Source organism: Cinclus cinclus, unplaced genomic scaffold (genome assembly GCF_963662255.1).
Source record: "Cinclus cinclus unplaced genomic scaffold, bCinCin1.1 SCAFFOLD_32, whole genome shotgun sequence".
Lineage (NCBI taxonomy): Eukaryota > Metazoa > Chordata > Aves > Passeriformes > Cinclidae > Cinclus > Cinclus cinclus.
Window position 1 is genome coordinate 3,216,368 of NW_026912098.1, and position 13,290 is coordinate 3,229,657.

Genomic DNA, 13,290 nt, shown 5'->3' on the forward strand with positions numbered 1-13,290 from the left:
CTCAATAGGAACATCCCTTAAGGAGCAGAATCAACCTCCAAGTGCTTCAGGAATTGTCTGCAGGGTCCTGCAGTGCCTGGTGCTGCTCTTTCCAGAGGCACCCCAGGCCAGGGGGGCACATCTGGGCTGGTGTGTCTGGCTGTGGGGCTCCCTGTTGTGGGCAATGAGGAGGGGCTGGAGAGGCTCTGCAGGACTGACAGGATGGGCTTTGGGGGCTGTGAGGAGAAGCTGAGGGACCTGAGCTGCTGCACCTTCTGAGGAGGAGGTCCAGGGCTCATCCTGCAATTGCTGCAGGGGTGGTTTCAGACAATCACAGATTGAGGAAGGCTGGAAAAGACCTTAAAGATCATCAAGTCCAACCTGTTCCCTGACACCACCTTGTCTCCTCTGAGCCTCCTGTTGTCCAGGATAAAGGATAGCAGCTCCTTCAGCTGCTCCTCCCAGGACTTGTGTTCCAGAGCCCTCACCAGCCTTGTTGCCCCCCTCTGTTACTGCTCCAGCCCCTCCATGTCCTTCCTATAGTGGGGGGCTCAGAACTGGACACAGCACTCCAGGTGCTGCCCAACCAGTGCTGAGTACAGGTGAAGAATCACTGTCCTACTCCTGCTGGCTAGGAGCAGGGCAGTGCCAACATTCCCCCCTCTGGGACACCACAGCTGTGGCAGACCCAACATTCCATCCCTGGAAATGCTCCATGAGAAGCTTCCAGTCAACGCAACTGACTGGCCACTGAGCACCCCCAGCCTGGCCTGATGTGGATTCCTCTGCACGCAGCTCAGGCAAGATCCCCTTGGAGAACTTCACTTTTCCACAGACAAGTGCCCCCAGGTCCCTTTCTGCCTGGCCCCTCTCCAGCCACTCTGTCCCCAGCCTGGAGCACTGCAGGGGTTGTTGTGGTCAAGGTGCAGGGCTCTGCACTTGCTCTTGTTAAACCTCACCTTGTTGGATTTGTGCCCTGGATCCAGCCTGTCCAGGTCCCTCTGCAGAGCTCTCCTACCCTCCAGCACATCCACACTCACACCCAGCTTGGTGCCAATTGCACATTTGCTGATGGTGCACTCAATGCCCTCATCCAGATCATCAATGCACATATTGATATCCACGCTGGCTGGCTCTGATCCCTCAGCCATCCTGGAGGTGCCCTGTGATGGCACTCAAGGTGATCTGTTCCATCACCTCACCAGGCACCCAGCTCAGGCTGACAGGCCTGGAGTTCCCCAGATCCTCCTTCCAGCCCTTCCTGGGGATGGGGTCACATTGGCACCTCCAGTCCTCTGGGACCTCCCTGCTGAGCCAGGACTGATGAGAAATGATGGACAGCAGCTTGGGGAGCTCATCCACCAGCTGCCTCATCCCCCTAGCATGGATCCCATCTGCTCCCAGAGACACCTGTGAGCATCTGAGTGGCTCAGCAGGCCCCCAGCTGCTTCCTCCTGGATTACAGGGCTCTGTTCTGCTCCCTGTCCCCATCCACCAGCTCAGGAGAGCACTGGTCCTGAGAACAACCTGTCTTATTGTTGAAAACTGAGGCAAAAAATGTGTTAAGTACTTCAAACCTTTCCTCATCTTCAGTTAGTATATTCACCACTGCAGCCAATAAAGGGATAAGGTTCTCCTTGTCCCTACTTTTGCTGTTAATGCAGTTATAAAAATATTTTTCATTATTTTTCACTGGCGTTGCCAGGTTAAGCTCTAATGGAATTTTCACCTCTCTGCTTTTCTTTCTGCATGACCTAAAGACATCTTTAAACACTACCTGAGCTTCCTTTCCCTCTGTCCAAAAGTGACGCACCTTCTTCTTCCCCCGAGTTCCTGGAAAAAGTTCCGTGCCCAACCAGGCCAGACATTTTCCTCACTAGCTCACATTCTGGAACACAGGGACAGTGTGCTCCTGCTCCTTCAATATTTCTTTCTTGAACTGTGGCCATGCTTCATGGACCCCTTTGTTTTTAAGAAATGTTCCCTTTAAAAAATCAGTACCTGAATTTGTTACTCCCAAAATCTGCATCCTGAACAGGCTAAAGGCTGTTCTCAATAATTCCTCTGTAAATGTTTTGTTGATGTCCCTCTTTCTTTCACAGAGTATTTAAAAACTCAATAATTCCATGCTCCCTGTACCCCAAACAGACTCTCACCACCACATCACATAACCTCCCACCAGCCCTTCTCCCTTTGTGAACAGCAGCAGACAGAGCTTTCCTTGGCAGAGGGAAGAGAAGGAATCCTCCCCAAAGTGCAGCCTGGAAGGTTCACCCTGCAGGTGAGGGAACAGAAAAGTCCCCCCCAGGGCAGAATGTCGGTGGCCGAGGTGTCCCAGCGTGAGGCCGGGCCACGGCACGGCTCTGTGTGCCAGGAGCCGGCAGCGCCGGGTGCAGGGAGCCCAGGGAGGGCACAGAAATGCTGGGCTGAGAAATGCTGGGGGGGACAGCGAGATGGGAGAGCGCAGCCGGCCAGGGCAGAGGAGCAGCACGCACAGGGGGCACAGGGTGCAGGAGAGATGGCCGAGGGCTGGGCAGGGCTGGCAGGGCCAGAGGCACCCAGGCCTTTGTCCCCTGGGCTCGGGCAGGGCCTCTGCAGGCCCCACAGAAGGAACTTTCCTGGCAGGGGCCGCACTTTGCTTCTGCCTCGGCCCTCCCTGAGGAGGCTGGCAGGGCTTGCAGGCTGATGCCATTTGTCCTTGCTGCCCCTGCCATCCCACTGCCCCAGCAACAGCCCCGAGCCACCCGTGAGGGACAGGCCCTGCTGTCCCAGGCCTGGGCTCAGCCTTGGCCTTTCTGCTTCCTCCAGCCAGCCCAGGCCTTGCTCAGCATTGCAGTTCCCTGCTCACAGCCTTTGGCTCCTGCAATCCTGCCCTCAAGGATCTGCTCTCCCCAGGCCCTGGGGAGCCTTGGGCACTCCCTGCCCTCACTCATGGTGGCCACTGATGCTCCAAGGCACTTGCAGTTTTGCTGCTGACTCCTGCAGCAGCTTCTTCAACCTTCTCTCAGTGCCTCAGGCTCCTGCCATCAGCCCCAAATCCCCAAATCTGGGCATCATTAAAATACACAAAGGCCTTGGGAGCTCTTTGTCTTCCTTCCATTGTCTTCAAGTCTCCAGGGCTTGTGCAGCTGCTTGCAGTCACTTTGGAGTTCTGTTAAGGGGGGAGATTTCAAAGTGCACCTCATGATTTTTTGGTTTTAATCAAGGGCATATTATTTTTATTTTTCAGCTCATTGCAGAGGAGATAGAAAAATGATAGATCATTCTTCAGGTGATGTTGATGCTGAATGTCTCCCTAGGAGTTCTGGGCACAGAGAAGAATGATCCCTTTCTGGACTGACCCTGTTTGGACAACCTGCTCCTCACCCCCACCCTCACCATGTCTGACATTGCCCACCTGGGACTGATATCCTGAAAAATAAAAAAAAATCCCTATAAATTTATTCTTATAATCACAATTAAAGTAAGCAATAAAATTATAAATATATTTTCCTTATAAAAGGAAATATTAGCAGTTTTTCATTTAATAAATGAAAAATAATTCAATTTACTAAAATTTATTTTTGTACTTCTAAAAAGAAACATTATTTTTAATTATCTAATTTTAGTTTTTATATTAAAATCTATCAATTTTTTAGAAACCAGAGAAGTTACAAGTCATTGGATCGAAGCAACACAAATCCTTTAAAGTATTGGCTGTTGATTTCTCCTTCTTTATGCTAGTCTTTTTATCAGTCCTTTTGTAATCCTTTTTATGCCAATTTGGGATCTATGGAAACTTTTTTGGGGCACATTTGGGGCAGATTTGGGTCTGTGGAGGGAATTCAGAGAGAACTTGAGGGTCTGGAGAACACTTCAGGGAGCCGGGTGGGCACTGGGCAGGGCACTGAGGGATTCTCACGGACACCTCGGCGTCCGGGGGAGCTCTTGGGGGTCCAGGGGGGAAAACTTGGAGGTGAGGGAGGGGAATGTGGAGCTCTTCGGGGTCCGGGCGGGCACTTGGGGGGCTCGAACGGGGCTCTCTGGGGCGCGGGGCATGATGGGAGTTGTAGGCGCGGGTAGAATACTGTTCAATGGAGCCGCAGAGCATCACGGGAGTTGAAGGCGCAGCCGCAATGTCTCTCTGTCGGGCGCGGTGCATGACGGGAGCTGTAGTCCCGGAAGTGTCTCGGACGGGGCATTTGGGGTCCGGGAAGGCACCTGGGGGAGACTTTTGAGTCCGAGCTGTGACTGGAGGTGCTCAGGGTGGAACGTGTAAGGTTCGGGAGCATTTGGGGGGAGCTTGGGGAGGTCTAACGGGGCCCTTTAGGGCGCGGAACACGGCGGGTGTTTTAAAGGTGAAACTGCGTTATATGGGGCTATGGGGCCGCGGGAGGTGACAGGAGATTAATTCCCAGAAGTGATTGTAACGGGAATCTATGGCGCTGGGAGCAATCAGGGAATCCGGAGCCGCTTTTGTGGGCTTCTGAGAGGATGGTGAGGAGGCACTTCGGGATCCTGGAGAGTGTGGGGGACGTTTATGGTACATGGGGGGAGGGGGCAGATAGCGGAGTTCTGTGGAGCGCGGGGCATGATGGACGTTGTAGTCCCAGCTCCAATGGGGCTCTATCGGGCCGCGGTGCATGATGGGAGTTATAGGCAAAAAGGAAAAGATGGCGCCGTCACCAGGCCCCGCCCCCAGTCCCCAATCCCCGGCGCTGATTGGTTGGCGGCAGTGATGGGCGGGGGTGGGAGCAGCCCATTGAACCCCTCCAGTCCCTCCCAGTACAGCCCAGTTCATCCCCAGTACAGTTCAATACAACCCCAGCACCTCTCCAGGCCCTCCCAATACACCTGAGTTCATTTGTATTCTCTTCCAGTTCTCCCCAGTGTCATCCATAGTACACCCACGTCATCCCCACACTATTCAGAGTGTCCCCAGCTTGTCCCAGTATACCCCAGAATTGCTCAAAGTATTCAAAATTTGCTCCAGTATTGCCCAGTATCAGTCCCAGTATGTCCCAGTATGTCCCAGTGTGTCTCTGTGTACGCCCACAGTCCATCCCAGTCCACCCAGATTCCCCCTCAGCATTCCCAGTGTTCCCCAGTGTGTCCCAGTCCTCCCCAGGGTTTCCAAAGAAAATTGAACTTCTCATGGTTTCCATGGCACCCAAACCCAGCAGTGGGGTCAGTGCAGTGTCCATGGCCACAGCCCCTGGCAGTGCCCAGTGCAGGTTGGGATGATGATCCACCCTCACAGCTGGCCCAGGGCAGCTCTGCAGTGGTTTTGGTGGCACCTTGGGCTGGCACACACCTGAGGAGTGTGTCTGTTTGCAGTGGGGGAAATTAGAAGATTGCTTCAAGAAAAAAGGAAAACCCCTTTGCCAGATCTCCTGAGGAGTGACCCTGGATCAGTATCGGTCACTGAATGCTGCAATCACCTCTGCTCTATAGAGAACAGTAATAAAAAGGACACCATTTAAAATAGGAATGTGGTTACATTTCTTAGAAGTTCTTCTTGTAATATTTGTCCTTAACTGAAGTTGAAACTTTCCTCATCAACTGCACCAGACCAGAGGGAAATTAAGGCAGAGCTGTGGTTTGTTAGGAAACCTCTCAAGAGCTCCAAGTCACAATCAAAGTCCAAAGTTTCTTTTACTTTTAATGGTTCCCACTGAGGGACACAACTGAGAAAGTGTGCCCAGGTTGCAGTCAGAGCAGGAAATTGGAGGCAGTGATGACAGGAGGGGACAAAGAGAAGCCAAGTCTTGGTGGCCTGGGGCACAGCAGGGTCTGTGCCACCAAGGGCTGTGAGCAGACACCTTGTCCTGAGCCACTGGGGCCTCCTGGCACAGCCCCAGCAAGGCTGGGCACTGTCAGCCCTTGTCCTGCCCTCAGCATCCCCCCACATGCCAGTGGCCTCAGGGATCTGCTGGGACCAGTCCCTGGGGAGCCTTGGTCAGGAATGGCCCTGGGGGCTCCTTCATGCTCCCAGGGACTGCAGGTTTTTCCATGGACTTTGGGGTTTTGCTCTTGCCTTGGAGTCTCTGAGAGCTTTGTGTAATCATGGCCTCCCATTCTCTGCTTTAATTAGTCTCTTGAGAGCCTTTCTCAGTAACAACACTCAGTGGGGCTCATGGGATCTTTAAGGTACTTCAATTTTTGAGGTGCTTTCCTTTGTCCTTTCATCTCTCAGTCTCTCAGATGTTTTTGGACATTCGCGGCCCCCAATTCTCTCCTCGAAGGAGTCAAAGAGAATCCTGTTAGGGATGGACCTCAGTGGAACCCATTAAGGCTTTGAGACACTTTGGGTTTTTCTTCTGACTCTCAGTCTTGGAAAGATAACTGCAATCTCCTCTCAGGCCCTGAGGTTCAAGGGCTCAGCACCAAATGCACCATGGGGCTCACTGGGATCAAGCAAGTCCTGACAAACCACGGCTCTGCCTTGATTTCCCTCTGGTCTGGTGCAGTTCATCAGGAAGGTTTTCAAATCCACTTAGGGAGAAATATTTCAAAGAGCTTTTAAGAAATATCCATTCCTATTTTGAATGAATGGTTTTTAGTACTGCTCTGTTTAGAGCAGAGTTGACTGCAGCTCTCTGTGACTGATATTGATCCAGGGTCTCTCCTCAGGAGCTCTGGCCTGCTCAGAGGAGCTGTGACTTGAGGTCTGACCCGGTGTGGACAACCTTGCTCCATATTCCCCAACTCCATCCTGTCTGTCCTCCCTCATCTGCGACCTGCTTTGCTTGCAGAACTGGCTGCACTCAGACAGAGACAGGATTGTCCTTTACTTTTTTTAGAAGAATCTAGAATTCCTAACTTTCTCCATTAAAAACAGAGTCACTCCTCAGGTGTGTGCCAGCCCAAGGTGCCACCAAGGAGGTTCCCCCTTCCCCAAGGCAGAAACCTGGAAAGAATGTTTGAGACCTTTGAACTCCTTGGTTCCCTGAGGCCATGCAGTGTCACAAAGGTCACTTGGTTCCATGAGGTTCACTGGTGTCACCATGGTCTCTCTCCTTGGTTCCATGAGGTTCATTGGTGTCACCATGGTCTCTCTCCCTGGTTCCATGAGGTTTATTGGTGTCACCATGGTCTCTCTCTTTGATTCCAGGAGGTTCAATGGTGTCACCATGGTCTCTCTCCTTGGTTCCATGAGGTTCATTGGTGTCATCATGGTCTCTCTCCCTGGTTCCATGAGGTTCATTGGTGTCACCATGATCTCTCTCCTTGGTTCCAGGAGCCATCACAATGTCACAACGGCCCCCTGGTTCCATGAGGTTCCTGCAGCAGGACTTCCCCTGTGGCACAGCACAGCTCATCTGTTCTGTCCATCAGCTGGGCCATCACTCAGGGCATCTTCCCCCTCTCAGCAATTGCTGACATAACCCAGGCTGGACATCTGTCCTGTGCTGAGTTATCTCTGGTGCCAGGGAGGTGGAATTCCCAGCTGTCCATGAACATCCTGCCTTGAGAGCAGACTGAAGGGAGGGAGATAAGCCTTGAATTTCTGAGTGACACACACTTCACTTTACAAACTATAAAATATACACAAAACTTTCACCATACAAAACTCTTCTGCATAATCCCTGGAAACTGGCAGGGCTTCACTCCCACGTCTGGATGAATCTTTGTGGTTCCTTTTCTGGAAGCTGAGTGAAAGGGCTCCATGTGCACTCCCTCATCAGTTCAGTGGTAAGTTACATTGACTCCTGATCTCTGCTATTTCTTCACTGGCTGTAATATAGGTAACTTTGTTCTACACTGCGTTTGTATCTACCTGTACTTCTTTGTTTATCCTGTGCACTAAGTATTTGATTTAAAGTCTCTTGTCTGTTAATCTTGAGTCCATTCAAAATATATAATTCATTTTATACTAGACATAATTTGCCATTAGAAGGAACTTGTGAGCAAAGGCAATTTGGGGTTCAGGTACTTGAATCAGGGCTACTTCCAGAAACCTGAGCATAAGGCAGAACTTGTCTAAGCTTTCACTGAATTTGTAACATGTCATTTAAAAACAATGAGCAAGAATATATCGTTTTCCCATTTATTCTTTTCCAGGTTATAGATGGATATTGCCAATCTCCAGCTGATATTGATCCCCAGCACCTCCTCATGCTCTCTGACCCTTTATGGCTGACAATCAATCACACTCTGTCCCTACCCCCACCCCACCATTTCCCTCATCCAAGCCCTGGCACTCAGAGCAGCCCAGTGCAAATCTGAGCTTCCTCCAGTCCAGGCTGTGCCTGCAGCTTTCAGCTCCTTGGCACCAAGTCCCAGCTGCTTTCCTTGGAGAAGGAGCTGCCCCAGACACAGAGGGATGTTCATTTGGGGTCAGCAAACAGAAGCCAAGGCAGGCCCAGCTCCATGGCAAACACAAGTGCAGCCCAAGGAGTGCTGGGCAATGGAGCCACATGCAGGGGTGTCCCCAGGGCTCAGGACTGGGGCCAGGGCAGTTCAATGTGTTCCTTGCTGATGTGGACCAGGCCATGGAGGGCACCCTGAGTCAGTGTCCAGGGGAGCCCAAGCTGGCTGGGAGTGTGGCTGTGCTGCAGGGCAGCAAGCTCTGCACAGGGATCTGGCCAGGCTGGAGCCATGGGCCCAGGACAATTGGATGAGCTTCAGCAAGGCCAAGGGCCGGCTCCTGCCCTGGGTTCACAACCACCCCAAATCCCTGGCCGTGCCCTGCCCCTGATCCCCACAGCCTGTCCTGTTTCCTTCATCCCTGCATTGCCAGGGACTCTGTGGGACAAGGGAGCTCTGCTGTGCCTATGGAGGGAGGTGCAAGAGCCACCAGTGCAGTGGGCACCACAGCTCATCAGGTTTGTGTCCTTTGGGGGTCAGGAACTGCTGAGACTCAGAGGCACAGGAAGGCTTCTCTTCATATGCCAACATAAGAAGTGTATCAATGTTATAATTTAATAAACATCAGAATTCTTCCCTCAGCTCTGTGCAATGTCAAACCAGTATCAGATATGTCCACCATGCACAAGGGATTTCCATTCAGAAACAGTTTAAAAAAAGACATTAGAAAGGGTGATTCTATTACAAATGAAAACACAACTAAGACTGATGTGAAATTGTCAGAGAACAAGTAGAGAAGGAAATCTGGGAGCAATGGGAGGGCCATAGAACCATCTGGTCTAGTGAAGAGACATCCTTAGACATGGCCATTTAAACAGGAGACCGGGTAACACCCAAATGGAGAGGGACATGAAATAATAGACAGCATAGTAGTAACACAGGTAGAGGGGAAGAGCAGGATTTCTTCTCCTGTCATCAGTACATATCCAGGAAATTTCTGTTCTCTCCTGGTGGGAAGACATGGATATTTCTTCAAGTACTCAAATGCCCCAGCTAGTGAGATGTGCTCATGCACCTTGCAAGTGTCAGGTTCCCTACACCCCCAGAGGGCTCCTGTCCCATAAAAATCTGCTCTGGCCCATTCCAAAATCGAGCGCAGCATTGTTCCAGGATCATCAAGGTGCTGAGGATGGAAGGGACCTCAGCAAGTCTGCAGCCCAAGCTGTCAGAAACTGGGTCAGACCAAGTGGTTTAAGGCCAGATGTGATCAGAATTTGATTATCCAAAAGAAGAGTGATAGGGCATTATCTGAGAACCTGTCTGAGCCCGTGGGAACAAGACTTTTCCACATGTCCTGTCTGATCTCCCCTCTTTCCCGTTCCACCCATTGTCTTTTGTCTCCCCCCAGGCCCCCCGGTGAAGATCCTGGCTCTGTGTTCTCCATCAGCTCCTGGCTGGCACTGCCAGGCTGGGATGAGGAGCCCCTCAGCCTTCCCTGCTCCGGGCTGGACAAGCCCAGCTCCCTCAGCCTCTGCTCACAGCCAAAGGGCCCCAGCCCCACCTTGGAGGCCCTTCCCTCACCCTGCTCCAGCTGCCAGACATCTTTCCTGCCCTGGGCAACCCAAACCAGGCCCCAGTGCCCTGGATAATCCACGTCCTTGATGTCCTGGTCCCACAGCCCTGGGTGCTCCTGCCCTGCCTCGCTGCCAGGGCACACGGCTGCCTCCTGCCCAGCTCCTGCCCACCAGGAGTTTTCTGACAGGGCCTGGTGGATACAGGGAGGGCTCTGGATGTTGTCTACTGGAACTTTAGCCTTTGACACCCCATCCCACAGCATTCCCTGGAAAAGCTGAAGCCTGTGTCTTGGAGCGGTTCACCCCTCCCTGGGCTAAGAACTGGATGGACATCGGGGCCCAGAGAGTGGTGGGGAATGGTGCCACATGCAGCGTGTGTGCAGTGGTGTCCTGCAGGGATCAGTGTGGGCCCAGTCCTGTTTAACATCTTTATTGATGATGTGGAGAAGGGAGCACAGTGCACCATCAGCAAATGTGCAGATGGCACCAAGCTGGGTGTGAGTGTGGATGTGCTGGAGGGCAGGAGAGCTCTGCAGAGGGACCTGGACAGGCTGGATCCAGGGCACAAATCCAACAGGGTGAGGTTCAACAAGACCAAGAGCTGGGTCCTGCACCTTGACCACAACAACCCCTGCAGTGCTCCAGGCTGGGGACAGAGTGGCTGGAAAGGGGCCAGGCAGAAAGGGACCTGGGGGCAGTGATGGACAGCAGGGTGGACATGAGCCAGCAGTGTGCCCAGGTGGGCAATGGCACCTGGCCTGTGTTCTAAGTGAGTTACAGGAATTGATAGAAATATATTTGATTAGATTTAGTATAATTTATTGAGTAAGTTATAGTAACTAAAAGAGTGTTGGGTGGTTGGGGAGTTTTTGTTTTATTAACGGTGTATGATTTTTTATTTGATAGTTTTGATTTATTTATTTTTAATTTTTTGTGTCATGTATCTCTTTTGTTGTGTTTTGTGTATGTGTGGTGTGGTGTGTTTTTAGAGGTTTTTTTTGTTTTCTAGTCGTTGTGAGGATGAAGGTTTTTTTGTTTGTTTGTTTTGATGAATTTTTATATATTTCTTATATAATTTTTAGGATTTTTATTTTTTTTTTATTTTATTGGATGGTTGTAGTTAGATTTAATGTTTGTAGCTAGGTTTTATGTTTGTAGTTGGATTTTGGGTAATGTATATTTTGTTGGGTTTTTTTGTTAATTAGTTTGGTGAATAAATATTGATTGCATTTTGTTTTATTATTTTTTATTTTGTTTATTGAACTGTTTTAATTTTTCATGATCTAGAATTCGAGTTTTAGTTAAGATTGGGGTTTTTTGTTGGTTTATATTTAGTTTGGATGAGTATTAAATGGGTAGTTTTTAGGTGGATTTTTATAATAGTAGTTATTTTGTTAAGAATATATGCTTTAAATGATAATTTTAAATTAGTACTATTATGAGTTTGGTAAGAGATGATAAGAGGGTGGTAAGTTATGGGGAATGGTTAAACTATGATTTATATTAATTTTGTTGGGGGTTTCTTGTGATTTGTTTTTTTTAATTTTTTTATTGTCGTTTTGTTATGGTATTTTGTGTAATTTTGGTATGATTTGTATATATATAGGATTTTTTTAAGAGTATTGTAAAGATTTTTTTTGTTGTTGTAAAAATATTAATGGATGAGGAATGGTGTGGACATCAGGAGCCGAGCTGCTGTGCCACCCCTGACCTGCCCCCACCTCTGCACACAGATATTGCTGCTGCAGCTCTAGAGAAGAGAGCAGAAGGACTCTCCAAAGAAACGAGATCTCCAGTAAAAACAGTTTTTGGAGATCCTTTAGTTAATTTAAAGCTACAGAGAACAGAGCACCTCATGGACAGAGTCTGGGGCCAAAGCAAAGGAGGAGAGACAAAAAAATATCACAAATATGGGCATGATTTTGTGCACAAATTATTAGACTAAAAGGAAAAAACTTTCGGCAATGAAGGAAAAGAAAGAATTCTCAAAAATTATTTATATTACAAGTGACTAGGAGAAAATGGCAACTCACAGAAATTGGCAAAGTTTACTGTTTCTGAAACCATCCAGTCATCAGTGTCCACAGTGCAGCCTTGAGCTCCTGGTTCCTCAGGCTGTAGATGAGGGGGTTCAGGGCTGGAGGCACCACTGAGTACAGAACTGACAGGGACAGATCCAGGGATGGGGACGAGATGGAGGGGGGCTTCAGGTAGGCAAAAACCCCAGTGCTAATAAACAGGGAAACCACGGCCAGGTGAGGGAGGCAGGTGGAAAAGGCTTTGTGCCTTCCCTGCTCAGAGGGGATCCTCAGCACGGCCCGGAAGATCTGCACATAGGAGAAAACAATGAACACAAAACAACCAAAGAAAGGAAAAGCACTAACAGCAAGAAGCCCAAGTTCCCTGAGGTAGGATTTGGAGCAGGAGAGTTTGAGGATCTGGGGGATTTCACAGAAGAACTGGCCCAGGGCATTGCCCTGGCACAGGGGCAGGGAAAATGTATTGGCTGTGTGCAGCAGAGCATGGAGAAAGGCACTGGCCCAGGCAGCTGCTGCCATGTGGGCACAAGCTCTGCTGCCCAGGAGGGTCCCGTAGTGCAGGGGTTTGCAGATGGACACGTAGCGGTCGTAGCACATGATGGTCAGGAGGGAAAACTCTGTTCCAATGAAGAAGACCAGCAGAAACACCTGAGCAGCACATGCAGAGTAGGAGATGTTGTTGGTGTGCCAGAGGGAATTGTGCATGGCTTTGGGGACAGTGGTGCAGATGGAGCCCAGGTCAGTGAGGGCCAGGTTGAGCAGGAAGAAGAACATGGGGGTGTGCAGGTGGTGGCCGCAGGCTACGGCGCTGATGATGAGGCCGTTGGCCAGGAGGGCAGCCAGGGAGATGCCCAGGAAGAGGCAGAAGTGCAGGAGCTGCAGCTGCCGCGTGTCTGCCAATGCCAGCAGGAGGAAGTGCCTGATGGAGCTGCTGTTGGACATTTTTGGTGTCTTGGCATGGAGATCTGTAAGAACAGTAATAATGGAATAGTTTGATTTGGAGATGACTTGAAATATCCCAGCCCAGCTTGGTGTCACTTTCCCCCCACTGCCTGCCCAGGGCTCTGCTGCCTGGAGCTCTCCCTGCCAGCTGCTGCTTCCCTGTGCCCAGGGCTGGGCCCTGCCAGTGCTGCCAGAGCCCAGCCCAGCCCTGGGGGCTCAGCTCTGCCCTGCAGACCCCTCCCAGCACAGGGCACTGCCAGGGCCAGCTCTGCCTCTGCAGGCTCTGATGGCAAAGTCAGAGTAACCCTGAGGAGTTTGGAAAAGCAACACTGATGGTGCCTGTAAGGGACCCTGTGCTGATTTCTTTCTTTGCCTGGTTTATTCAGACCTGAGAGAAATTGTTCTTATTGTTCTCAACCTGAACACACATATGAATATCAATGTTCAATTTTTTATCTAGGTGACCC

At 50.5% G+C, this 13,290-nt stretch overlaps 1 protein-coding gene across 1 annotated transcript; it reads right to left on the bottom strand.

The window, feature by feature from the left end:
- Positions 1–10,256: 10,256 nt before the first annotated feature.
- On the bottom strand, positions 10,257–12,847 carry LOC134057359 (olfactory receptor 14A16-like). The gene has a single exon (XM_062514348.1). It carries the CDS (start codon positions 12,821–12,823, stop codon positions 11,891–11,893), a length of 933 nt encoding a protein of 310 aa, XP_062370332.1. The 5' UTR covers positions 12,824–12,847; the 3' UTR covers positions 10,257–11,890.
- Between the last annotated feature and the right edge of the window lie 443 nt (positions 12,848–13,290).

Coding starts and splice junctions, on each gene's coding strand:
- LOC134057359 (XM_062514348.1), bottom strand. CDS start 12,823: ATGTCCAACAGCAGCTCCATCAGGCACTTCCTCCTGCTGGCATTGGCA.